Below are 27,625 nucleotides of genomic sequence, written 5' to 3'. Positions count from 1 at the left end.
AAAACCAGTTCATTTAGATTTTACCAGGTAAACTGACAAAATATTTCGAGTGTATGTGAATTCCAACATGACACAGATTGTTAAGAACAACAACAACCGTAGAATATTTATTAACAAGTACACCAGTGTAGTTTATTTATGCAAGCAGTTTGTCCCTACAGATCAGAAAAGCCACTGTCAAGCGGTTGGCACATTTATGTACAAAACAAATGAATGGTACAGCTTTCTACTAAGCATTCTTTAGTGAGAGTACAAAAAGACTAGTATATGGAGAGAGAGAGAGAGAGAGAGAGAGAGAGAGAGAGAGAGAGAGAGAGAGAGAGAGAGAGAGAGAGAGAGAGAGTCAGCCAGATTGAGAGAGAGAGAGAGAGAGAGAGAGAGTCAGCCAGCCAGATTGAGAGAGAGAGAGAGAGAGAGAGAGAGAGAGAGAGAGAGAGAGTCAGCCAGATAGAGAGAGAGAGAGAGAGAGAGAGAGTCAGCCAGATTGGGGGGGTCAGGGGTTTAGAGAAAGCATTAAGTTAGGGGCTCAACAAGCAATAGTAATAGAAAGGTGAGAGGAGGACTCTGAGGGAGTTAGAGAGATCACCACAAAGTAAACAGGCACAAATCAAACACTAAACCATCGAAGAGTAGGAGTTTCAGCGCATGTATTGAGCATAGGATTCAAATTACTGCACATTATGAGAAAGGGGATGACCCAGCAAGACAGTCGCATATAACAAACTCATAAAAAGATGAAATGAAAACTGTTTTTCTTGTTTTTTTTTCTTTGATTTTTTTTTCTTCATTATTATTATTATCATCATTATTATTTTTTTTGATCCAGTAAAAACGATTACCATTGAATGCATGACCATGCCACAAATAACACTTAGGTTCACAGTCTTTACCTAACATTACAGGGGTCTGACTGGCAGCCGGCACCCCAATGCACTTACACCAAGAAAGAGCTCACAAAATGGTCAAATAAGTGCACGAAACTAGCTTTTAGAAACACTGACTGAACATGATTTGCCAGGCATTAAAATAATAAGACATCTCCATTGTCCAATATAATGACTTGTTAGCAAGACAACGAGTAACTGTCATCGAGATAATAGTATAAGGTCTTTAAATGTTTGTTTTCATCGTCATGTTCCCCTTTATAAAGAAAAAAACCCACTGAAACAAAGTGATCTGTCACAAAACATTACTGTGTTCACTTCACCTGTCTTTTTTCTTAAGCTTTCAGAAGAACACCCACCCTATCGTGTCATGGAATGCGTTTTTCAGTTTAATACGTATTCACCTGAAGGTTAAGTGCTAAATACAGTACATACATTTACACATTGACTTTGTACAAAAGCTGAAAATAAAAAGTCAAATAAAAACCCTGACGGCTTTACTGTGTCTATCTATTTGTGTAGGAAAATAAAAAAGAGGGGGTCATAACGCTGTAGACTTGTGCATGTGTCGCTTGCTTCCAGTAAAGGGAGAGTTGCATTGTTGCCGAAGAGGGTTCGCTGACACTACGGAAAGATTTAAATGCTTAATGTCCACCTGAAAGTGGTCAGAAAGTTCCTCTCCCTCTCAGAGAAGTTACAACGCCACCTACTGGCACGATGCGGTCTGAAAAATTGACTAGCGCAGCAAGCAAATAATAACCATTTTGATATTTTGTAATCATCTTCTTGATAAGCTATGCAATGACATCTGTAGAAAAATAATAAATAAACACTTTATGGTACATCTGTTATATCTTAATTTTGTTTTTTGTCTTTTCTGTCTCAGTTTTTGAGTTTTCTTTTACCAAAATAATGCAGAATGAGCAAGCCATCTGCTGGTATCGGGCTTCATACCTTCTGATGATTAAAAAAAAAGGAGAGAAAGAGAGGGAGAGAGAGAGAAAGAAAGAGAGAAAGAATTGTTTATTTTTTTACCAATTTTTTTTTTCATGATTTAAGTCTTTGACAATGAGACCTTAAGAGACAGACACACATGAAAAATGTGCTTTTCGCCCCAATAACCGACCCTCTACATAAGAATGATTTATGTATTGATGCTAAAATATAAAATAAAAATCCAAAATTGTAAAAGCCTATGTGGTGGAAAAAAGAACCAGCACAATCTCTTAAAAATGAAATACAATAATGTGAAAAACTACAACACTACTGCTAGCACTAATAATAATAATAATAATAACAATAATAATAATGTTTGTGCGAGAGGTAATGGGTTGGCCATGGGGTTGGTCATACGACACACCACCTGGACTGCACCAGTGCCAAAACTCCCTTCAACAGGAAGTGAAAGCACTGAGGGTCCTCTCGCCCTCGCTGCTGCTTCCTGTCTTATGTGTAGGCATTGAGCCGTTCCTTGGAGCGTGTGGAGTGGATGTCATGCAGCTCCTGCTCCTCCTTGGACTTGCAGTCCTCATATTTCTGCATTTTACATGCATCCTTCACATAGGCCCAGTTGGCAGACAGCACCATCAGGTAGTGGATCTGAAACAACACCATATAATATTAAATAACTTCAACAAAGAGTCAAGTGAACATTTGCATTTATATTATAAAAGTTCTTATAAAACATCCTTGAACTTAAAAAAATATATATTAACATTATTCAGACAATATCTTTTACATTTACATACATGGCCAGACTGAATTTAACCCTTAAACAGGCAAGAGTGGAAAATTATCAGCAAAAATAAAAATCTGAGCAAAACATCCCAAGAAAAATTTTAAAATATTTGATATAGTTCGGATTTTATGAGTTGTATCTCCCATGATATGTTGCCCTTTTTATTTTGATGCCAAAAATATGTCATTTTCAAAATATACTAGATGTATGATATGTCTAGTGTCAGTTGTTCATATAATGTACTTTATGATACAACATATAATGTTCTAAGTAATCCTGAAAACAGGGTGCTTGATCAGCATTGATCGAGCATGTAGTTAACCAAGCGCAATAATATCCGTTTTACATGTGAATATTAACATTTGTAAAAAATAAAATAAAATAAAAAACACAAAAAAAAAATGTACTCAAAAAGATTGAGAAGGGCTACTGTCTAAATGAGGGGGCCTATAAGGATCTTCCCTAAGGGCCCCGGTCCTAGAACAAGATAACTACTGGCTCCCTCACCCCTAGCCTGTCATAATGCAATAACCAGTACAGGGTGACCAGTGCACTGTTTTATATTTAATACAATTTGCAACGATTTCGAACAAACTGCTTTCACATTGTCATTATGGGGTATTGTTTGTAGAATTTGGAGAGAAAAAAATATGAATGTAATCCATTTTGGAATAAGGCTGTAACATAACAAAATGTGAAAAAGCCGAGTGCTGTGAATACTTTCCGGATGCACTGAATGCCTCTACAAAGTCAGAATGTCTAGCACCATGACTGGACGTGTTGGATTTAGTTCAAACTGACAAATTGAGCACAGAAAATCTGAACCAACTCATGTGACCCACATACTCCAAACAGACTCAACCATGATGATGATAACAGAATTAGATGACAAAAATTATCTCATGCCTCCTACAAAAAATTTAGTATTTATCCTGCGTGGTGCATAATGCTTGTTTATGGGTTCAATTAGAATTTACTAAGCTACACCAGAAAAAAAATGCTGGGTTGTTTTTTATAACCCAAATGCTGGGTTCAAACGGTTCCACTGTTGGATAAATTTATTGGGTTACTTTTGATATTTTTATCCATGAGCTGGGTAGTTTTTCTGTAACTCAGCTGTTTGGCCATTTTTACAGTCAACAAATGATGAACCCCCTCACATACCTACCCAGCGCTGGGTCAGTGAAGTGTAACGCAATGTTGGGTAGTCTGTGCCAACCCATTGAAACTGGATACATTTGTCAACAGTTTGCATTTTGTTCTGAGAGAAAACTCGCTAATTGGGAAGCTTGAACTTGAACTGAAATCAAGGTCTATATTACATTGTATTCCCATCAAATTGTTAAAGCTGCTGTCCGTAACTTTTTTTGTGTTCCAAGATTTACAAATATTATACAATGACAATGTACAACATGAATCCATTTTCCAAACCATGTTTTTGCCTTACCCTGAATCATTATGGTACACTTATAATAAGTGTTTATATTGGGACTATTTCAGGCCAGACTGTTAGGTACCGCTGCGGAGGAGCACGGTGACTCGCCATAAACATAAACAGAGAGAAGTGGCTGCAATGTTCTTCCGCAAGACACGTGCAGTTCTGTTTATTAACTGCTAGAGCGCAAAACGTTAGACTGCAGCTTTAAATAGGAAAACATATGTAGTCCCACATTTTACCATCTTGTTTACATGTACTGCTTGGTTCGCTAGCCTTTCTATGAACGATGCCTACACTGGATTTACACTCAAAGCGAACAAAGCGCCATCAAACTAAAGCTCGACCATGGCAGCGTCTGAAACCTGGAAAAAGCTGCCTTCAAAGGACACATTTCAAGGTAGGGAGGCATCAAGGCACGTCTGAATCTAGTGTTAGCTTCACTTCCTGCCTTCCTGAGATGCAAGTCATCTGGTCGATTTTTGATGACAGCATAGATGTATCCTTCCCTGTCTTTGATATCCCACAATCCTGTGCTTTCCATTCTGTGACGGTTCAGCAAGAAGAAAAAAAGATGGCGTCTGAAAGTTGCGTTTGCTGGAAAGTTTGTGTGTAAATGTACGTTCTTGACCAACATTTTACACTTCTGATTTCCCTTCTAGCGAGAAATTACTTATGTAGTAATTAAATATTTGTTTAGTTCTCACCAAAGCTTGCTCTATTTTGGCGTAGATCACTGTTTCATTGTCTGATAAGGCAGCGAGGCAACAAGTCAGCTGCCTAGATTTTCAGACGCAGCCCAGGTCATATAACATAAGCGCTCTACTGACTAGAGACCTTATTCAGAGCAGCGTCATGACAGGTATAAAAGCAAGGATGTGAGTGACAGGCTTACCAAATTTTCAGTGGCATCTGCTGTGAAAAGCTGTATAAATCTCCTACATAATATTCCACAGCTCATATTGTCTGGGGCTTTTTGTCAACTGAAATCTCTCAAAGATATTTTTGCGGCGTTTCATCAGCTGAATGAACCAAAACACATTAAATAACAGTACTGACCAGCCTTGTTTCGTCGCGTCATAAAATAATTGTAGAACCACTGTAGTAAGATGGACGATTTGTAACAACATCTTTAGTGCCTTTTATGGGTCTTGAGAGAGGAAATGACATTGCTGCCAATGAAGGCCTTTTCTGAGCCATTTCAACAAAAATATCTTAATTTGTGTTCCAAAGATGAACGGAGGTCTTCTCATCGGCTAAGGTGCCCCTCTTGCCACCTTCCTGTCCTCACCCCCCGAAAATTCCCATAAAGGCGTTCAGTCTTGCTAGAAATCCACTAATTCCCATAATCTGTTCCGTGTTTTCCCGCTCACTCCGCAGCATCGCTCAAAGTTTGTGGTTGTGTCAGCTCTCTGTGGAGATGGCAGTTCCAGAATGTCGTCTCATTAACAGGTACATTACGAAATACAATCGACATTACAGTCTACAGTGGTTGATCGGCGGAATTAGTAGTTTCGTAGTTTGTCAGCATTTGTTTGTTGCAAACATGGATTCAAAGCTCCAGCATGCCAGCATGTCGTCATACTGTATAGGCCTACTGAATATTTTGCTGACAGTTTGTCACTCTTTAACTCCTGTAAAATATATGCCCAATTTTAATCAAATTGAATACTAGTATTTATAAGATACGTCATATTATATTTTACTAAGACCATATTAATCGTATACACAATTAAATAAAAGATAATAAAGGCTATTATAATATAAATGAGTTGTATCAGGGTACAATGAAAAGAAAAATGTGATTTTAATCATGTCTAAGTTTATAATTGTGCAAAAAAAACTCTTTAGAAAAGATTGCAGTATTTTCTGTTTATTTTGATGAATAAAATAATTAATTATTGTTCAGTACATATTAAAATGTTAACATAAAAATATTTTTAAAATACAGAAACTATTTTAAAGTAAATAATCTGAAAACATTGAATGAATGAGATCCCATAATTTAATAAAGTTTTACAGTAGTAACAAATACATATATTTGTATTGTATGATTTGATATGATTATTAGCATATTTTTATTATAAATGAGATGATTGTCTGGATACCCAACTTATTATATGATATTTACCATCTAAATATTAACCATGTCATGTCAACAAATGTTAAATCAGCGGCTGTTCATTATCATGTTAAATACTTTTACATATTCTGTTATTGAAAAACTGTTGCTTTATTTACTTTGAACAAAAATCATAAACAAGACCTTGGCTTTGTCTCAAAATATATTCAACAATTTTAGTGATTCTCTTTTGCTACTTAAATCTCCAATAGAAAAAAAAATGTGATCAAATTAGCGCAGAATCAAATTTTTGAAAGAATAATTACAACAACATAAATTAAATGAGCACTTAAGCCTAACAATTGTATTTACAATATGATTGTAAATGGTTTGATATTCATTCTCTATATTAAGATGACTCAACCCCTTATAGTGCCCCCTTTTTTGGTTTGGGCCACTGCCCCTCAAAATGTCTGTGCACGGCCCTGCCTACACCTGCGAGGACCTCAGATGGCACCAACTCTAAATCGACATGCACCATTGCCAGTTTTTTTTTTTTATATGTATTTGTAATCATTACAAAGAACATAATAATTGCTTTAATGAGCTCATTATTTCTGCCTAAATGAATACTTGATATTAGCTAACTGGGTGATTTGAAGTATCTTAGAACTGTACATTTTTGTATTGTACTGTACGATTGTGAAAAGTGCTATACAAATAAATGTCAATTGAATATATAGACTACCAGTCACAAGTTTATAATAATAAGGTTTTTTTCTTCATGTTTCAGAAAGAAGTCTCTTATGCTTACCAAGGCATCTAAAAGTCTCATTTGTGTATTTGGATTAAGATCTTAGCAGACTGTGATGACGCATGTTTTTGTCACTCTAAAATTAGCAGTGACACCAGCAGGAGGCAGCATTGTAAAGCAGCCAGACTCCTCTCATATGTGTGCTGGCATTGTGCCTTGGTTAGGAGGAAATTCTACAGTATACTGCACTATATGTTGCTTACTTCAATGCACCGTTATAAAAATCAGATTTACATTATGCATGCTCATTTGAATAGGGCCACACCCTGAATTTCTCTTCTTTACAAGGAAAAGCTTGGTTATTATTATCCTTCCCAGAGAGAGTAAGGATGCATTGTGTTTAACAATGAGTTAATTTGCTCTTTCCACAGCAGGGGACAGCAAATATTTTTCTATAATTTGCTACATCATCCCAGACTATAACAACCACATTCTCTTTTTCAGAAAATGGTTCCCCGCAAATTACCGAGTGCTGCTTGCTACAAGCTCTAGGGCCTTTCTTCTCCTAGTTTCCATGACAACAGAAAGACAAGCCCAGCGTCTCCGTGTGTGTGTGTGTGTGAGAGAGAGAGAGAGAGAGAGAGAGAGAGAGAGAGAGAGAGAGAGAGAGAGAGAGAGAGAGAGAGAGAGAGAGAGAGACGGGGGGGGGGGGGGGGGTAAATAACAACAAAGAAAAGGCAATAAGAGAGAACAGACAACGCCCCCATTGAACCCCCCACTCCCCAAAATGCACTAGGAAAAAATGACAGTAATTCATGACTTTATCCCATTTCAGTTTAGATCTACATAAAGGTGCTGAAGCAGGTGATGTCATTAATTCAGCTCGCATCATCACACAAATAAACACACTGTTGCCAGTTTAAAAGGAGGAATTTAAACTTATTTTTTTGTCAGCTTTAGGACTTTAATCACCATGATATAAAACATTAGGGTGAAAGAGAAACATTATTTGCATTGAATTCATTTATAAATGCCAGAATTAAACTAAATAATTGTATTACTTGCTATGAATAAGCAAGCAATTTAATAGTCTTTGAAACAGATTTTGAAATATAAAAGTCATTATACTAAACAGAGTGTTTTGGTTGGGTTTCACAAATGTTGTTATGATGCATACTTTAAAAAGCCATTAAAAATAATCATGATTGATGAGTCCTATACCTAATATTTTACATTTAAGTAGTTCATTTAATGTACGAGGAACATTGAAAGATTTAACTGAACTTAAGCGGTTAACTTGATTTTTTATTTTTTATTTTTGTTAAATGCATTTTATTTTAAAATAAATTGTTTAAGACATTAGTTTTGGTACTGAAAGGGTTAGTTCACCCAAAAAGGATTTGTCATTAATCCTTCACCCTCACGTCGTTCCAAAGCTGTAAGACCTTCATTCATCTTCAGAACATGAATTAAACGGGTGATGAATTGAGCAATCAACATTCCCTTGAGCTTTTGATATATAAAAGGTCATGGTAATATAAGAATATCCTGTAAGTTTCAGAGCTGAAAACTTTATTGTTAGTCAGAGAAATGCTTCTATAGACACCAGGCCCAGAAAATGATTGCATGCGCATCTTGACGTCATCTGTTGTGAAACACCGCCTCTACAGAATAATAAACGGCCTTTACAGAATAATAAGTGGGTGTAATTTAGTAGCCCTGCCCACTGTTCGTGTGTGTGAGTGTGTATGGTTTATGCTTATATCCACTGATCTAGCGGGCCAAGAAATATTTCAATCAATCGCGGATGGATGAGAAATAAATCATTGTGTTTGTTTGATAAAGACATTTACGAGCCCTGTGATCGAGAGAATCATTCTGGTTGCCGCTTTCAAAACATTCCCTCTCTCATGTGAACTGAACGGACAGGGGAGCTGAAGCTCATTAAATATGCAAATCTTATCCAATCCTAGCCGTGGACGTTTACTTCCATGTCTCCAGTGCGGCATGCCTATCAAAACCCAGCGTTCAGGAGAGAGCCTCAAAATCAGTGTAGCTTATAAGTTATGATGTTTTTTGAATGTGAAAACCACACAAACGTTAGTTGACCTCAGACAACAGTATAAAATAATTAAAAAGCCAGTTCATAACACCTTTAAGATATTTTTGATGAAATCTGAGAGCTCTCTGACACCCTCCATAGACAGCCATTTAATAAAAACTTGCAAGACCTAGAAAGATAGGAAAGACATCATACAAATAGTCTGTGTTTACAGTGGTTCAGCCTTAATTTTATGAAGTGACGAAAATACTTTTTTTGCGCAAAAAAACAAACAACAATAACGACTTTTTACTCAAAAATCTTTTCTCATCTGTGTCAGTCTCATGCGGTGTTAAAGTCAATACAGTTCAGCGCTTTTGAAGTGCTATGTCAGAAAGCTGTGGCCTACCATTGTCCGATGCTGTTTAGTTCACGTGAGCACCACAAAGCATGCGTGTGCAGGAGCTGGCCAACGGTGAGCTGCCGTTCTGCTGTAGAACTCGGAAGTGCTACACTGTTTACACTACGGCAACAGCATAGGAGACTGACACAGATGAGAAGAAATATGTTGAATAAAGGTTTTTTGCGTAAAAAAAAAAAAAAAAAGGATTCTTGTCGGTTCATAACATTAAGGTTGAACCACTGGAGTCACATGGACTATTTTATTTAATAATTAAGGTCACTATACAAGAAAATAACACATACATAGCATCAATATAGAACATTGATATAAAAATATACAGTGAGAAAAAAACCTTTCTGGGTCTTGAAAGTGTTAATTACATTGCTGTCTATGGAGGCGTCAGAGAGATCTTGGATTTCATCAAAAATATCTTAATTTGTGTTCCGATGATGAACGAAGGGTCTTACGGGTTTAGAACGACATGAGAGTGAGTAATTAATGACAGAACTTACATTTTTGGGTGAACTAATCCTTGAAATCATATTTAAGACATCTTCTCTAAAGGTTAGAATACACTACATGACTTTTGCGCAGATTTTTGCACTCATTTACAGTCTAGGTGAGTCGACAATAGTTGCAGAAAGTCTGTGCCAGTCTGCAGATTTTGGGCTGTCTGAGTTGACAAATTTCACAGAAAAACCACGTGTGATGAGCACAGACATCTACTGAAACCAAGTTGTCCTCAATCTACCAGTGTTGCAGTAAAATACAATATGAATACATTAACAATACAATAGTAAATTAACAGAACACTCCTAAAAAAATTGCCTCAATATTTATCTTATCAGCACAGATAGTACAACTGAATGTGCCACTCTAATTGACTAAACTGTTCTAATTTCTAGAGTCCGTACTGATCGCGTACTTCCATACTACATATCGTCACTGTAACCATTTCCGAAGAGTTGTCATGCAGTGTCCAGGTGCAGTGTATGGACCAAGTATAATTGTAGGTATTTGTCAAAACTCACCATGGCAATAACTGCAGCTCCAGCCCCAGCCAGCGCACACACAAACAGATGGAAAGTCATATCCAGCTTTCAGAATAAAATATTTAGAGAGAAATGAGTCTTGGATTGTTTTTCATTGTGGAAATGATTTATAGAACTATTTGAAAACATTGGACTTTTGTGAATTGAGTGAAATACTTTATACAGATGTTTACTTACCTCATTCGAGTCACACATTTTGTAGAACTTATCTGATCCTGTTCTGTACTCTGATCCTACACATAGAGCCTTCTCCTCACCAAGGGGCACAACACCTAAAATAAATAATTTTGGTCATTCCTCAAGAACAATCTGTGTTTGTAGGGTATAGGAATGGGTGTTACACTTTTTAATTTGGATAACCAATAAGTAATAAATAATTAAATTACAGCAACTTAACCACACCTAAACATCTGGCAGTGAAACCCATAGATTATGTAACATACCAAACTGGCGCGGATCAAGACATAAACTTGCTCCCTGCAGAGCGGTCGTGTTTTGGCAAATGGTCCAGATGTTGAAATACATGAAGACAGGCAAAGAGGTGAACGCTGTCACTCCAAGCCAAGCCAGCATGAAGATGTACGTCAGCATGATGAACTAAAGGAAAAGAAGGATTAAGACTAATGTCCAAATACCCAAGCAAACACTAAATTAGAAACCAATTAAAAGAGTAAAAGAGAATTAAATAAATGGCACCATTATAAGCTCAGAAAACTAAAACATACAGTATATGGTAAAATACTGCAAGTATCAAATGCATAGAGACGTATATATTAAAGGGAAATTAAACAAAATCTCAAACACAGAGCAGAGTTTAGCCATCAGTACCATACCTTGTTATCTTTTATAGCCTATAAACGGGATGCCATCTTTATGTGCGGCAGTTATTTTTAGCGGCTTTGTTGTTGCCCTTTTCCATTTTAAATCTTTTTTATTGGCAATTTAACAAGACCGTACATAATTATACATTCAATGGAAAATAAGAGATTACAAATTGTCTCATTTTAAACCCATTTTAGAACCATCCCACCCCAAAAATATACATGCAATATAAAAGCAGCCAAACAAAAAAAAACAATGAAAAATAATAATCATAAACAAATAACTAAAAATAAATAAGTAGATGAAAATACACAATCCTCTCTCTTTCGACAGCATTCCTGCTGTCTTTCGGCTTTCCAATAAAGTCAGTTATTTTGTATTAGTGCTAGTATCCGGAGAATAGATAAAACCTTTTATGTGATCTAATACAGGTTTCCAAGTCTTATGAAAAGTTTTGAGGGATCCTGAAAGCAAAAAAAAAAAAAAAAAACTTCTTAAGCTTTATACAGCTAAAGATTTCTTGGATCCACCTATCATGCAATGGAGGGGTGACGTGCTTCCATTTGAGAAGAATAGCTCGTCTGGCTAAAACAGTAGTAAACGCAATAACCTGGCGAGATGAGATAGTCAAGTCGGGTCTCAAGGAAATGTCAAAGAGAGCAGTCAAAGGGTTTAGATCCAAATCTATGTTAAGAGTGTTATTAGATGTATCAAAGACATTGGGCCAAAAGTAAGAACATATGAATGTGGTTGGCAGGAGACTGCTTGGAATAGCGGCATCGTTGCCCTTTTCTATATTACATGACATGAAGTTCTCCCAATGATTTCTCACCCATGCACTGACGCAGCGTCCACAGGTGGTGATCTTGAAGTCTCCATACAGGTCCTTGATGGCCCCACTGGTGAAGAAGCCTTCAACCATCAGAAGAATGCCATACACAAAGAACGCTGAGGCGATGCCATAGATCACATACTTGATAATGTCAATGCTGTGGGATACAGAGGAAATAAAGTCCATCATTATATTCATGCATGGGTAGAAAAAAAAGACTCATACATTTCATTAATATTTATGCTCTGCCAAAATAAATTCCCAGTATATTATTTTACAGTAAATAAAACGTTTAAATCTCAATTATTTTAGTTTATTTTAGTGATTTAGGAAAGAACAGGAACAAGCTGTTTCTAAGGAACAAAAGTAATCACGTGACCACACACATTAAGACATGTTCACATTAATAGTTCACATTACTCAATACATATTGGACTAGGAGAGTTGTAAGCAAACCAGAGCAGTTTTTTTGTCATGTCAAGTGAATTCAACATGTTACTTAAGTAATAAATCTAGCATCTCTATTAAAATAGATCATTTGGACATTATTACATGTTCATTTAAGTCAGTGTAAACTACACAGCTTGGTCATAAACTTAGCATAGCTGTGAATCGAAGCAAATGTGTGAAATACTTTTGTCAAAATGGAGGTTTGTGTGTCAGTCATGTTGAGTCAAAGGCTTAATTTACCCCTAAAGTGTAATATATGTAACTTTGTATTCAAGTGATATTTTTTTTTCATATTCTACATTTAAGAACAATATGGTCGAACACATACACTTAAACGTATATGCACTTGTGCCCAAACGCACGCGCGCGCGCACGCACGCACGCACGCACGCACGCACGCACGCACACACACACACACTTTTTGTGTGTCATTGTTTTGCAGTTATTAGTGTTACAATATTAAAGTAACAAATGCCTAATTATTGACACTGAATTGTTGAAAATTGAATGTTAATTTTGAGCCACACTGTACATGTACACACAAAAGATAATTTACACATACATCCTTTCTGTACACAAAGATCAATTTAATCTTAAACGGATAAACACTTACACTTATGAACTTTTTATGAAACTTCATGAAGCTTCAGACTTTAATGAATCCACGTATCGATTCATGATTCAATAACTGGTGAAACCACGTGACCTTGGCAGTCCGAACCGCTGATTCGATATGCTGATTCATTAAGCTCCAGGGTTCAGGAAGCAGTGTTTTGAAATTGGCCATCACTATATAAGTTGTTATTTAGGGTTTTTTTTTGCGCACAAAAATTATTCTCGTCGCTTCATAATGGACATTGTAATGATTTCTTTAGTGCCTTTTATGGGTCTTGAGTGAGGAAATGACATTGGTGTCATTGGAGGCCTTTCTGAGCCATCGGATTTCAACAAAAATATCTCAATTTGTGTTCCGAAGATGAACGGAGGCCTTACGGGTGTTGAAAGACATGAGGGCAAAGTAATTAATGACAGAATTTTAATTTTTGGATGAACTAACTCTTTAAGACCTAAATTGCATATAATTCATACATCAGCTTGCTTTGCCAACTGTTTATGTTCACTTAAAGGGAGAGTTCACCCAAAAATGAAAATGATCCCATGATTTACTCACCCTCAAGCCATCCTAGGTGTATATGACATTATTCTTTTAGAAATCATGGGATAATTTTCATTTTTGGGTGAACTATCCATTTAAGACATAACCGACTATTAATGTGAATACTTGCCAAGAAGGACATTTTGACATACAAAGTGTGTGTATTTGAACATTCAAGCCCATTAAACCACGGAAGCCTCAGATCGCATGTTGTCGGAGAGGCAGATTTCCGTGCACACTCTTCAGGTATGAGCACCAAATACAGTTATCCTGCGCAGTTTATTGCACTTTTAATAACCTATCGAGCAAGTTCCGCTATTTATTTTCAAACGTATTTGTTTATCAATCTAACATGTCTGTAACTTTAAGCAGTCCTGCACTGCACGGAATTTTTTAAAAATGTATTTATTAATATTATTAAAGCATTTATTAAATAGAAATATTTTGTACCATTATAAATGTCTCAACTGACTCTTTTCATCAGTTTAATGCCTCCTTGATGAAAAAATATCATACATTTCTCTCTTTTTTTAATTTTACCAAATGTTTGAATGGTATATTTGTTTCCGCAAAAATGTTAAACAACAAAAACATTTTAGAAAATTAAAAAAAATGTTAAACATTTACATTTTTTCTGTGTTAAAGCATTAGATTTTTTTTGTTAAAAGATTTTTAATTATTATTTTATAATAATACTATATTTAATATTTTATCATTGACAAACTAACTAACATTATTTTAAACATTTTATTTCTGCATTCCAACATAAACAATAAAATAAAAAAAGTTTTTTAAGTTTGGCATTTATGTATGTAATATTTACAGTGAGAGATGGCTGGTTCAAAGTGCTGCTCTCACTTACATTGTAAACACATCCAGACCATCTCCAGGTCCCCTGATCACCTCAAAGTAGTTCTGGAGGATGGTGACCGTTCCAGAAAGAGCTTCGTGTCCACATCCACAGAAGAGAGCCACTCCAGCATACAGCAGGATGGTGGCAATCAGGGACGGATAAGGGATGCCTCCTAGACATTTCAGACAACACTCCATACATCCTGAGAGATGAAAGAAAAAAACAGGTCATGTTATTCATCTGAAAGATACGACTGGGGAGAACAAGATCTCCTCAAAGATGTTTTGTGTCTGTGATCGATTGCACTGTTTCATTTCACCAGTGCCTATGCCATTTAAGAAAGTAGTTTTCTTGCACATATCCACAATCTTCTACTGTGCTCTTCTTATGTCTAGCCTCTGCCTGACAAGACTAGCAAGTACCCAGATGGTTGAAAATAAATCCTCAATCCATTCAGTCGGAGGGTCCAGAGTGAGGTCCAGTTCATTCTCTCTCTCTCTCTCTCTCTCTCTCTCTCTCTCTCTCTCTGTGTGTGTGTGTGTGTATGTGTGTGTGTGTGTGTATTTGTTACTCTCCAATGATGTGTAAAATTGTCCCTGCAGCAGACTATTTTAAATTCTCCCCTTAGCATCATATATCAGAGTGAATCATAACAGTATGATTCATGAATAACAAAATGGATGGGAGGATGTGAGGATGGACTTTGACACTTAGTCATTCTGATTGAGTTTTTCCAAACGGTTGCCTGTGTTTCATTTCAAAGTTGAATTAGTTTAGATTTCACACAGAAAGTTGTTATGTTTAGAACAGAACAAACTTGGAGTTCATGTCATTGTTTTTGTTTTTTAAGTGTGCGATACTTTCTAGAGAGTTTTTAATTCACATACTTGTTAAAATAATGCACTGTACGGAAATGTTTAATTTCACAGTATAAATAAATAAATAAATAAATAAATAAACTGCTAGCTGTAGTTTCCAGAAATGTACTGTAAAAACACAGTAACAATCTTTCGGGCATTATGAAAGAAAAAAGATTTTTTACTAAAAAGCTGGATGTATTTGTAAATCAAATATATCCAACATAAATGATAAGATAAATTATGTTATAGTATTAAAACACATCCTTTTTATTGTTACTATATCATTGCAGTATATTATTAATATATAAGATATATTACAATATATTAATATTACAACCGTATTTTACAGTACAATGACATTCATTGTCTTTTTATAAAATATAATAGCATTTATCACATATACAGTTAAGTACTTCAGAATAAACTACGATTTAGCTTGCATACGTTCCCAACTCAGTGTTTATTTGCCAGACCTTATTACAACCATGGTTTGGTTGAGGCTATTGCTCCCATTTCAGACCTTGAATGTGAATTATTGAATACTGTCGAATATGGTAATCGTGTTGTAATGAACCTCAGACCTGGCTTTACAGTGGCTTCAGTGAGGGATCAACCTGTTGCCATAGCAACTGCTATGGATCACAAGGAGTGAAAATATAGGGTGCCTCTCATTCGGCTCCCTAGTTCACTAGTCAGGGCACTGATCAGGACAAAAGCCAATGGGCTGGCTCCCTTATCAGTGCCCTGACTACTGAACTAGGAAGCCGATTGAGACACGCCCATAGACAGAATCTGATTTTTTGTTTAAAAGATTTATCCTTAGTCAAGTCTTAAAGGCACGTTATGTAATTTTCGCCTCTAGAAGACGCTTATTCAAAACAAAGGCGTAGGTTTGATGATGCCTTGATTTCACAGAATCATGGGAGTTGTTGTCTTCACCTCTACAATCTGACAGGACTCATATTCATGGAGGAGCTAATGTATTAAAGATTTATTAATGTTACTGTAGTATGGAGCAGTGTGGGGCTGAAAGCTGTTAGAGCGATTGCTAATGAGAGAGCAGTGGAGCTTTTATTATGCCGCAGATGAGCGCTTCCGTTTCTTCCCGTCATGTTTATGTGGTGTAACGTATTATCGTATTAAATACATTTGAGCTCTGCAGCTACCATGAAACACTTGATGCACACTGCAGGAGGCTAGGTCGATTATAGACATGGTAAAACATGGTACTTGCAGTAAATTAAGAAAACGAGATTTAAGCAATAAGACTAACACTAGTTATATAGCGTGTTGCGCTATATAACAATGACTATTTTTCATTTTTCTGACAGTGAATTTATCCAAATAGTTGCTTATGAAACATAAAACACATAATATATTAAAGCGTCTTTGGTGTTTCCATGGTTCTTTAGAACAACAATAACAACAACAACAACAACTTAAATTGAGGGTAAAGCAGATATGGTGACATTGATAGGTGACAAAGTGACACAGTCTGTGCGTTTCTTGGTTAAAATAGTTTATTTCTCTGGATTTAAACATTCTTGGGAACATTTGAGAAAATGTAAGTACACAAGTCAGCTAAATATATAACATCGTTCTAGTGTTTTTCAATCCAATTTCTTTTCAACATATTATGGCTTTAAGCCTAGTCCCAGACTAAAATGCATGTTTGAGTTGTTTTAACTGAAAGCAACTTGCACTGGCATATCTTATGTCAGTGCCTTTGTTTTGGCTAACACTTTAGAATAATGGTCATTGGTTAACATTAGTTAATGTATTAACTAACATGAACTAATCATGAGCAGTTCATTTGTTACTGTATTTGTTCATTTAAATCCAGCTGTTTATGGTTTGGTCATGTTAGTTCACAGTACATTAACTAATGTTAACAAGATTTGAATAATGCATTAGTAAATGTTAAAATTAACATTAACAAAGATAAATAAATGCTTTATAAGAGCAGTTCATTATAAGTAAATGTTAACTAATGTAGTTACTAATGACCATTATTCTAAAGTGTTACCAAATGGCCGTATTGAAGCCCCTGTGAAACCTCAATAGATCTACATCTACTTAAACGGTTACTTCAGCGATTAGCATATGGCATTGTATCAGTAGAAACCTGGAGTTTATTCAAATGATTGTGCTTTCCCCCCTCATATCCCCCCGAGACAAGAGATTTATGCATTTTATTTCTGGAAAAATTCCTCCTATGATGCAAATTGACGATATTTGCATCATAGGAGGAATGTTTGGCCGAAGACTAAAGACTACAGCCAGCAGAGGGAGCCATTACCGCATGTTTTGAACCCGCACATGGGGGAAGGGAGAGCTCAGCAGGCAGCTGCAGGCACTCATTTAAACGGAGCTATGGTGAGCAATGTAAGTCTTCTAACTTCTCAAATTAATTTCTATGAAAGTTAAGCTTGCAAAGGCATGAACTGAAACGCGCCAGACTGAACTCGCGTTGTGAATGCATGCCGCGAGTGTAGTCGCGATTACCTCAGCTCTCATCACACATTTATCTGACTCCTGCAGTTAGTGCTCAGTGCTGTGACACTCACGCGGTGACTCACTCATTATATTGAACAGACACGTTCAGTTTTTAATTGTAGTGTCTTCTCCAACTCAGTCACAGTAATCAAGTTGGTGGCTTTGGGAATGGCCTCACAGGGCAGCAAAGCATTCTGGGAATTGTAGTCTTTCATCCCCATGAGACAAAAATACATTTTCTGTCTTTTCTCAGTCTAGAAGGCACCAAATTAAAAAATAATTTCACATTTCTACTACATTGATGACCCAGTTTAAATACAGATTCGTCTTCCCAGCGCTGAAGTACCCCTTTAAAAATGCTTAAAGTGATTTCGTTTTTAATAATAATATATTTAAACATTAACAGACTAACACACTCTCTGAGTACTAATACATTATTTTATGTATTTTAATATTTGTATGTATTATTCTAAATAATAAATGTTCATATTCCTGTCATTTTACTCATCTACATAACCGTATTAGCATTTACTACCTGTTATGAGATTCTTTGTACTGTTAAAAGCACTGTATGTCTCCACTTAATATAGATGATTTGACAGATGCCAAGCATATTTGCGGATTTGATTAAAGGCAAACTCACACTACAGTACTATGAGATTACATGAATTACCATGGTGCTTACGCTACACAATAAGTTTTCTTGTCGTCTGTCAACTTCTTGTCTTAGCAACTCTTATTTACATTTTTAAAATATATTTCTTGTTAGTTTATCAGTATAATTTTTTTTTTTTTTAAATCAAATTGTCGCCTTGCATCCATGTACATTAAGGTGTGTATATTATTATTTGGCGCAATCCGGGGTTGTCATAGACCTTGTAAATCCATCTGTGACAGCAAAACCCAGCCAAAAATAATGTAGTACAAACCTGCCTTAAAGTATCTGGATTAAGTTGTCTGAGATTACTGTGCGTTCTTATGTTCGTCGGAAAGGCCAGATAGACTGATAACCGCAAAACTTGGCTGCATCCGAAAACTTAAAAATGCTGAAGAACGCATTCTAATTAGGAAGGCACATCAGACACGTCCAAAACCAATGTTAGCATCACTTCCTGTCTCCTGAGATACCTTCATCATTTTTTTAAGGCAGCATATATGCATCCTTCACTGCCATTGATATCCCACAATCCTGTGCATTTCATTTGGTGACTGTTGAGCCAGAAAAAAGAACGATGGTGTCTGAAAGTTGAGGTTGCTGGTCAGTTTTTGTGTAAATGTATGTGTCCAACGTTTTCTACTTCTGATGTCATTTCTACACCTTTAAAAATAAAGGTGGCAGGAAGAACCAAAAATGGGTTTTCACAGTGATGCCATAGATAGAAGAACCGTTTTTGGTTCTCCAAAGAACCGTTTGGTGAAAGGTTCTTTAAAGAACCATTTTTCCAAAACATTTTATAGTTTAAAGAACCGTTTTGCACTACAAAGAACCTTTTGTGCAATGGAAAGGTTCTTTAGATATTAAAGGTTCTTCATGGTACCATAAGCCCTGCCAAAGAACCATTTAGGAACTTTTATTTTTAAGAGTGTAAGTGAGAAATTAGTATACTCTAGTAATAACATATTTGTTTAGTTCTCATCAAAGCTCTCTCAATTTTGTTGTAGATAATTAAACTGTTACGCCACCTCAGAAGTCTGTCCGAAATGAGTTTCGTAAACTCTGCCTGCGGAGTCATCGCCTATAGGGCAGCAAGACAACAAGTCAGCTTTTTAAGTTTTTCGGATGCAGCCCATGATCAGCAATGCAGCAACTGTTTGGCAAGACAGCAACGCAATGACTTCATATAAAAAAAGTACATCACACACCTGACGAAAAACTTCTGGACCTAAATGTTAAACATAAAGGCTATAATAGATCAATGAAATGTCTAATGGTTGTTACATGATTCCCAGTAAGTTATCCCCATCAAGCCACTCCCATAATAGCCGTCACCGTTCAAAATAAAGCACAGCATACTTTCTATACATCACGTGTGTAATCTCCAATTAAACTATTAGGTAATAATTCCCACACAAATAAGTCTTTCAATGAGTAAAACGGTGTCAATATTATTATAGACTAAACAATATAATATTATATTTTTAAACTAATTTTTAATATATTATTATTATTAAATTATTATTGTAACCCATGATAATCTTGTAAGAAATTAGCAATGGCTAGGACAGACTTTAAGTATCACCTCCGCTTAAAAAGATTCTATCTAATCCGCCCGAGGAGGTCTGAGCTTACAGACCTGTTGCTATGACAGCAACTTCCGGATGAGCTTTGAAGAATTTAACAATCCTGGATCATGTCAAATCTTCAACAGTAAAATCCATATAACCACGTACAAAGAATGGGCCCCAGGTTGGCTTAGAGTAATCACATGGTCTGAAGCCAACACAAATTGCCTTACATTAGAATGCAGCCTTGTATGATTAAGGGGTGTTAGACGAAACAGCATTAAAAATGCATGCAGATTGTACACTTTGTTAATAACGGATCTGATTAGCGTTAGCGAATAGCGACTAGAGCTTTTTGTTGCACTTTGGTTGTGATGTTACACTGGAACACGCCCCGCCCACAACTGGCGACAGAATGTGACCTATTAGCACTCCCCTGAGTGAGCTGTACAGTACGCCATGTTTAATTCCTTGCCAGAGCATTTAAAAAGGTTAGTTACCCAAAAATGTCATTCTGTTTTTTTGCATTCATTATGTTTTTTGCGTAAACAAAGTACTCGTGTCACTTTATAAATTAAAGGTTAAACCACTGGGGTCACATGGCTTGCTTTAATAATGCCTTTATTACCTTTCTGGGGCTTTTAAGGCGTAGTTGCATAGGCTGTCAATGGAGGGACCGAAAGCTCTCAGATTTCATAAAAAAGAACTTTGTTTATCAGTAGCATTCAAGTAAGATTTCTATTTTATTTTATTAAAACTAGTAAAGTTATTGAATCAAGCGCAGTGGTTTTCTGCTTCTTTTGTAGCAAAAAGACGTCAAAGAGAACTTAAGTTTAAAACTCACAGGATACGCGCCTGACATCCGGCTTTCTGTGCGCGTGCTCTGGGTGTGTGCGCTCAGAAAACCATATCTCAGAAGTTTAGACTGATAGGCCTTTAATATATGCAGATAAAAATCATATTTCATAATGATGAAGAACTGTGATGTCATGTATTACCGAGATAGAGATAATCATCAAAACCAAACTTTTTTTTTTTGTTCGTTTTTGGAGTATCCGAGGAATGAGCTGTAAAGGCTCATCACTATTCTAGAAAGGGGGACGGGGAGCAGCAGCTCATTTGCATTTAAAGATAAATGCACGAAAACAGCATGTTTTTCATTTCACTCAAAATTGCGTTCACAACATCATATAGTAAATGATCTGTGGGATATTTTAAGCTGAAACTTCCCAGACACATTCTGGGGACAACCAAGACTTATATTACATCGTGTAAAAGGGGGCAAAATGGTCCCCTAAAATAAACTGTTTGAGTCTGAAATTGTATTAATTGATGAAAAATACATATACCAAATCTTCTACACAATTAATGAGATCAGCAGTGTTGTTATTGGTAACTAAATCTAAAACTATTTAAAATCATTTTCGTAAATTTAAATAAAGCAGAAATGTATTAAAAAAATATAAGAGAAAAACTCAAACTTAGCAAAATGAGAAATGCAGCCTGGTAACTAAGCTAAATCATACAAGTATTGAAAATACTTAATCTAAAACTGAAATAAAAAATAATAAAAAAAAGATAAATATATTTGAAAAAATAAAAATGACAAAGCAAAGTACTAAAAATTAAATGAAATATTAATTCACATTATATTAATAAATACTGTCATTATATATAATTGATACGAAATAACACTGGCATTTGGACATTGTTTTCAAATGTTAAACCAAAAACGAAGCACACAAAAGACAGGCCCAACCCGAACAACATAAACAAAAGCACTATCCTGGAGGGTCCTCTAATAATAAAGAAATTGCCGCTCCCACCCCACAGCCCCCATACCTCCCCCCATGTCCCTCGATCACCCCACCCAACCCCAACGCCCATCTGTCAGTCTGACAGCCACAGTGCCACTCCCGCCTCGCCCCACCCCCAACCTCCAATTAATCCCTGGAAGGCTGGAACTGTGGGGTCACTGGGAACCACTGCGAACCCTGATATCAAGACATGTTCAGAGGGGAAACGTTCTCACAGGGCGCTCAAAGACCGTGCAACAAAGGGCTGTAGTCGCTAACGCTAATCCGCAACACAGAGGGGAGAGAGAAAGGGAGAGTGAACGGATAAGAGATCGCAATGACAGATGAAAGAAAACAGGCAGATGGAGAGGAAAACAGAAGCAAGTGTTGGTTATGTAGTAAAATAGCTTTTTTTGCTGTTTATTTTTTTTTATACCTTTTTACGCCCACAGTCAATTATTCTCTATTCATAACCACCTCAATCAGACCTTCCTCGGCCTTTGTTTTTAATAATATTCAAAAGGATTTAAATAATTTGTCAATTTAAAGTGATTAGCATTTCATTACCCTTAATGCCATTTTTCTGTTTGGATAAAAATAATTCAAATTCAATTGAATTCAATCACATCAAGTGGCTATATGAGGGGCGCTGTGCGTCTCTATCGCCGGCCCCTCCCTGAAAGCGAGCGGGTTTTCATCACCGCACGTCTGCGCGGCTTCTCTGCGCATGTTTAATCAACCAGCAGGGTTGCCATGGCGATGGAGGTGCAGGCCCTGTGAATGGGCCGGGCCTTTGCGAGCACCATGACCCACTTACAGCGCCGTGTGTCAACAAATTCAGAGGCAAACGGGCTGAATGGGAGACACATTCACAAGGATTACAGGGGGGGAAACACAGTCCAGCGCCAAACGCAGTAGGAATGGCGAAGACAATACTACTTCCTCCAACCTATCTGATGATGGGGCAGCTAGAGGGTTCTTATACTTCCCACATCTTCCATTTAGACTCCTTTGTATGTAGCCCATTTGTATCGGAATTTGAAATACACCAAATGGGTAGAAAACGGCATTCTTTTAAAAATTTTCAACAATTTGAAGGACTTGCTTTATGTTCATTTGACCTGTTGGAAACAATGGGGAGAACAATAGTGCACTGAATTCACTTTCTATTAATAGCTATGATTCAATTTTGAGGACAATTACTTAAACTTCAGTATCCCTGAGAGGTTTGACTAGAGTGTGGAAACAATAGCAGTGTCCATATTATAGAGGCTTGCCTCTGGATCACACAAGGGTGTGTTTTTTTTCGAGGAAAAAACAAGGAAGGAAACGAGATTCCCAGATAGCGTGCATCCCGCAGAGGTATAGAATTGAATCACGTTTTCATTTCCATTTTAGCATCAGTTTAAAACAATGTGGTGCTTTGCACATCCATTACATCTTAGAGAAAAAGAGAAATATGTTTACACAACAGAATTAAACTGATGCCATAATTCAAAAAGATTAGATGCCTGGATGAAATAGAAATGCACTCAATGACAATCATAACTCGATTTGGACACTATTGAATCAGAAGTTTGTTACATGCTGCTACTAAAGATAGTAAAAGAGGCATAACGACATGTAATGATGTGCACAAATATCTCTTATAAGCGAGTGTTTACATGCGCTAACAAAATACAGGTAACTATCAAAAATCAGCAAATTACATCTGACTATGGAAGATTTTGAAATTGCCCAGTTTTTGTCAGTTTCTGACATCAGAGCATAAACACATGCGCAGAAGACATGGCTGCATTGACTTGGCAGGCAAAACACCTGTGAGGTAATGAGAAACAATCTGTGTGTGCCAGCTAAACCTTTTATTGTCTTTATTTGACAGAAAACACTCATTTACATGGCTACTCATGTTATGCGTGTAAAGTGCCCTCAAACTGTTATCATTTTGTGAAATTCCATAACACTGACTTTATGAACACCTATCAGAATTGCATCATGTGGATGATGTTACAGTCAGTTGGGACTGCTAAAAGCCAATAGACATCAACAGTGGTGACGACAGAAATTTGGAGGTAAAAGTCATAAATAAAAGACGAGGAGTGGGATGCTATCTGTCTGTGTTAACGGCCTAATGTCTTCTAATCCAATAATCATGAGAGGTAATGAAATGTCCATTCTCCCATGAGGCCGCTTAGTTTCCCACTTCATCTATTGTGCAGGGGTAGGGTCAGCGCGCCGGTCAATGCACGTCTGTGAATAAACTACTATTGGACTTCAGCTGAGTTAAGAAACTTTAGTCTTTTGCATTTACTGTAGCATATTAGGTGGGGAAAAAAAATGCATTATATATATATATATATATATATATATATATATATATATATATATATATATATATATATATATATATATATATATATATATATATATATATATATTTCCTTTTATTTCTAAATTGTAAGGTATTCCTGTAACTTAAATGGGTTTGATTCCCATGGAATACATTAATGATTAATATATATATATATATATATATATATATATATATATATATATATATATATATATATATATATATATATATATATATACATATACACACATATACACATACCTAAACTTTCAAATAAAATTCAATTTTATTTGAACCCCCCAAATGTTTTAATAATAATCATAATATATTTATGGACTAATAAATGGAGTAAATAAGTTCTCAGTCTTGCTCATTTGGGATTCCCAGATACCAATAGATCTGGAATTCTCCAATAATAATCCAATTCTTAAAAGAAAAGCAGGCCAAATAAGACATATAATATCCTAGACTGTCAGGAAGTTCATCTGCTGTACTTTATGGACAGTAAACATTTTCTTCATGAACAAAACAAACAAGCATCTAGCTATTAAATGCGAATCGGCTTAAAAGTACAGAAAAGAGAAACAAAATAGATCAGTGTTAACAGGCTTTGTGCATTTTTGATTCTCAGATTAAATGATTAGATCCAGCTAATCGTGCATGGCATCTTCATATTCTAAATACGAAAATTAAACACTAAAACACCCTGGCAGGTCGAGAAAAAAAATCAATGACCCTCCCATATTTCATGTGCTAAATATCACACAAGCACACCGACAGTCTAAGCACAGCAGAACTGACATGGCTGCTATCATCACTCTGCTTTAGAAGGGAGGAGGGAGAGAAAAAGATTTGCTGAAATATAAAGAGCCGTCACAGATGAAGCAAGAAGAGGGAAATGGTTCAAAAGGCTGGTATTTTTATTCCCTTTATTTTAGCTTCTCACGATGCAATAATGTGCATTTATTTTCTCTATAGGCCAGCAAAAAAGACAATGATTTCTTCCCCGCGCTCAAAATCCAGCCCCTGCAAATGGTGGTATTTAAATAGCAAGCTCCCTCTCACACAAAGCAAACAAATGAAGGAGCAAGCCAAGGAAATTAAATGAAAGAGGGGGAAACAATGGCTAAATTTGGACGACTATTTAAATGTCCACTGCATCTAGAAGACGGATCTCCTGTCTGTCTCAGCCTCCTTCAGACAGACTGACAGAAATGCGCGGCAAACAAAGACAGACCCATCAGATGGTACACACACACACACACACACGCAGGATCCAGCCCCATGCACACACCCCTCTACACAATCCCTGCCATTTATAAATTCTATCAATCTGTTTTTTTAAAGGATCATATTTGCTCAGCCACGCTATATAAAATCATTTCGAAGACTAACAATGCATGCAATGCATCACAGTGCATGAATACATCATCAGTGAATTCATTAAAATATAAACTCTAATAACAAATATACAGAAAACACTTCTTCCAGCACATAAAAATACAATAACTTATTCGGAGAGACTAATTTTCATAACCTCATTTTATAATCCACAAGATCAGAGACAATGAAAAGCAGTGAGAGATTAGGCACAAAGGTAAACAACACAATCGGAAAGATGGATGGGAAAACAATGGAGATAAAAGGCATTCCTTTACCCTTCTGGGTCTGTCCCTCATCCATGTCCTCCTCCATGTTGCCTTGTCCTTTGATTTCAGGGGTCTCTACAGCGGTGACCAGTGTTGCGCCTGTGGGTTTAAAGTCCGCTCCTTAAAAGCCTTCCCTTGCCTGCTCACCACAATAGAGGATGAAGCTGGCTCTCAGTGCACAAGTCTCTCCCTCTCTCTCCCTCCTCCCTCTCCTCACTCTCTCGCTCCTGCTACTACCCTGTTCCTCACGGAGGAGAGCTGCTGTCAACACCGATTTTTTTCAGTTGACTTCTCTTGTGTGAGGACTGAGGAGGTTCAGTGTGGCATCTCAGTGCAGGCTTGTGAAAACTAGAGTGTTAAGACATTCAGACCTCTATGCTTTATATTTATGTTTATACGACGCACAAGTCTGGGATACAAAATTAACAAATCGACAACCACCCAAAACTTTGATCATCTCTGCTGGATTATACTTGAGATAAAAAAAAAAAAACAATAAATATTAAATTCATATTCTGTCTGACCATTCCAATAGTTACTACAGTGCACAGTATATAGTAAATCAAGATGTCATCATTAGAATCCAAGGAGACTTGAAATATAATGATGACATCTTGAGTCGATTTTTTCAGCTTCGCTGCTTCGGTGCGCAACATGGATGAAATATAAATGCTTGTGATGAATATAACATCATATGGCACGAATGCTCATATGTGTATGTGTGTGTTGAAACATATTCAATGTGTCATTCCAGGGGGTGTCAAAAACATACAGCATAAAATACGGCATAAAATGGCAGTAATTTTTGTTTTGTCATATTTTACGCACATAATCAGCCACATTTGTTAGAACATGCAATTTAGATGCGTCATTAAAATTAGTATTTCCTCATTTATAAAACCAGAAATATATGCATTGTTATAGTGCTAGTGTTATAGTGGACAGTACAGATTGCTCAATGCTCATGTTTCGGTTTATATCACGGTTTCAGTACGGTTTGGTATTTGCTATGTTCAGGGGAAAAAAGACCACTGTCAAAGAAAAATAAAGAAAATAAGAAACAAATAACTTAAATCTAATAACTTAAAACTTAAATACTATCGAGCAAAGATACTAATAAAATAATGCTTTTCAGTTTTTTCAGGTATAGGTCTAACATTAGATTTTAGGTACATCACTTGAATAAAGTATTCAAATGTAAAATAACTGCATTAAATTAAAGATTAATCCTTATTAAACTTACAAAAGCTATTCAATCAAGAGCAGTGGGGGATGTCCTTATATTTTTTTACATTAAACACACAGCAGTAAAGGCTACTGCCCCTTTAAGACCTAATGCATGGATAGGCCTATGCGTCGTCTTTCTTGGCTGTATAAAGTTCTCTTAAGGCATATACAGACCATGTCTGTTTGGATACAAGATAAACATGTTGACATTTTTTTTGTGTGAGTTTGTCCGCTCAAGTGCAAGACTTGAAAGAGAACTCAATATTTGCGCTCAAGTTCTCATTCGCGTTTTTTGGCACTACACATCACCCGTATTTATATTCGAAGATACGGCAGCACTTACATGCATTGAACAAAGTTTACTAATAGAGACCGCTTTGCCCACGTTACCGCTGTTGTAGTGTATCACTGAGGAGCCCGCATGTGTATCCATCGACAGAAACATACATAAAGCATTATTTTCAAGTTACAATCCATATTTAAAGATGCGTCATCAGATGTAAGATGACCCGCGGTGCAAGTGCGTGCCGGCACCTTTT

The 27,625-nt window shown here is 36.4% G+C and overlaps 1 protein-coding gene across 1 annotated transcript; it reads right to left on the bottom strand.

Moving 5' to 3' along the window:
* Positions 1 to 264: 264 nt before the first annotated feature.
* gpm6aa (glycoprotein M6Aa) lies at positions 265 to 26,143 on the bottom strand. Its single transcript, XM_067457445.1, has 7 exons — positions 25,869 to 26,143; positions 14,492 to 14,684; positions 12,024 to 12,180; positions 10,813 to 10,966; positions 10,547 to 10,641; positions 10,349 to 10,414; positions 265 to 2,483 (listed from the first exon to the last, which is right to left on the bottom strand). Exons 1-7 carry the CDS (start codon positions 25,903 to 25,905, stop codon positions 2,331 to 2,333), a joined length of 855 nt encoding a protein of 284 aa, XP_067313546.1. The 5' UTR covers positions 25,906 to 26,143; the 3' UTR covers positions 265 to 2,330.
* Positions 26,144 to 27,625: the final 1,482 nt, after the last annotated feature.

The sequence above is a fragment of the Pseudorasbora parva genome, chromosome 11 (assembly GCF_024679245.1).
Source record: "Pseudorasbora parva isolate DD20220531a chromosome 11, ASM2467924v1, whole genome shotgun sequence".
NCBI classification, from domain to species: Eukaryota; Metazoa; Chordata; class Actinopteri; order Cypriniformes; family Gobionidae; genus Pseudorasbora; species Pseudorasbora parva.
This window is presented reverse-complemented; position numbering and strand designations above follow the sequence as displayed.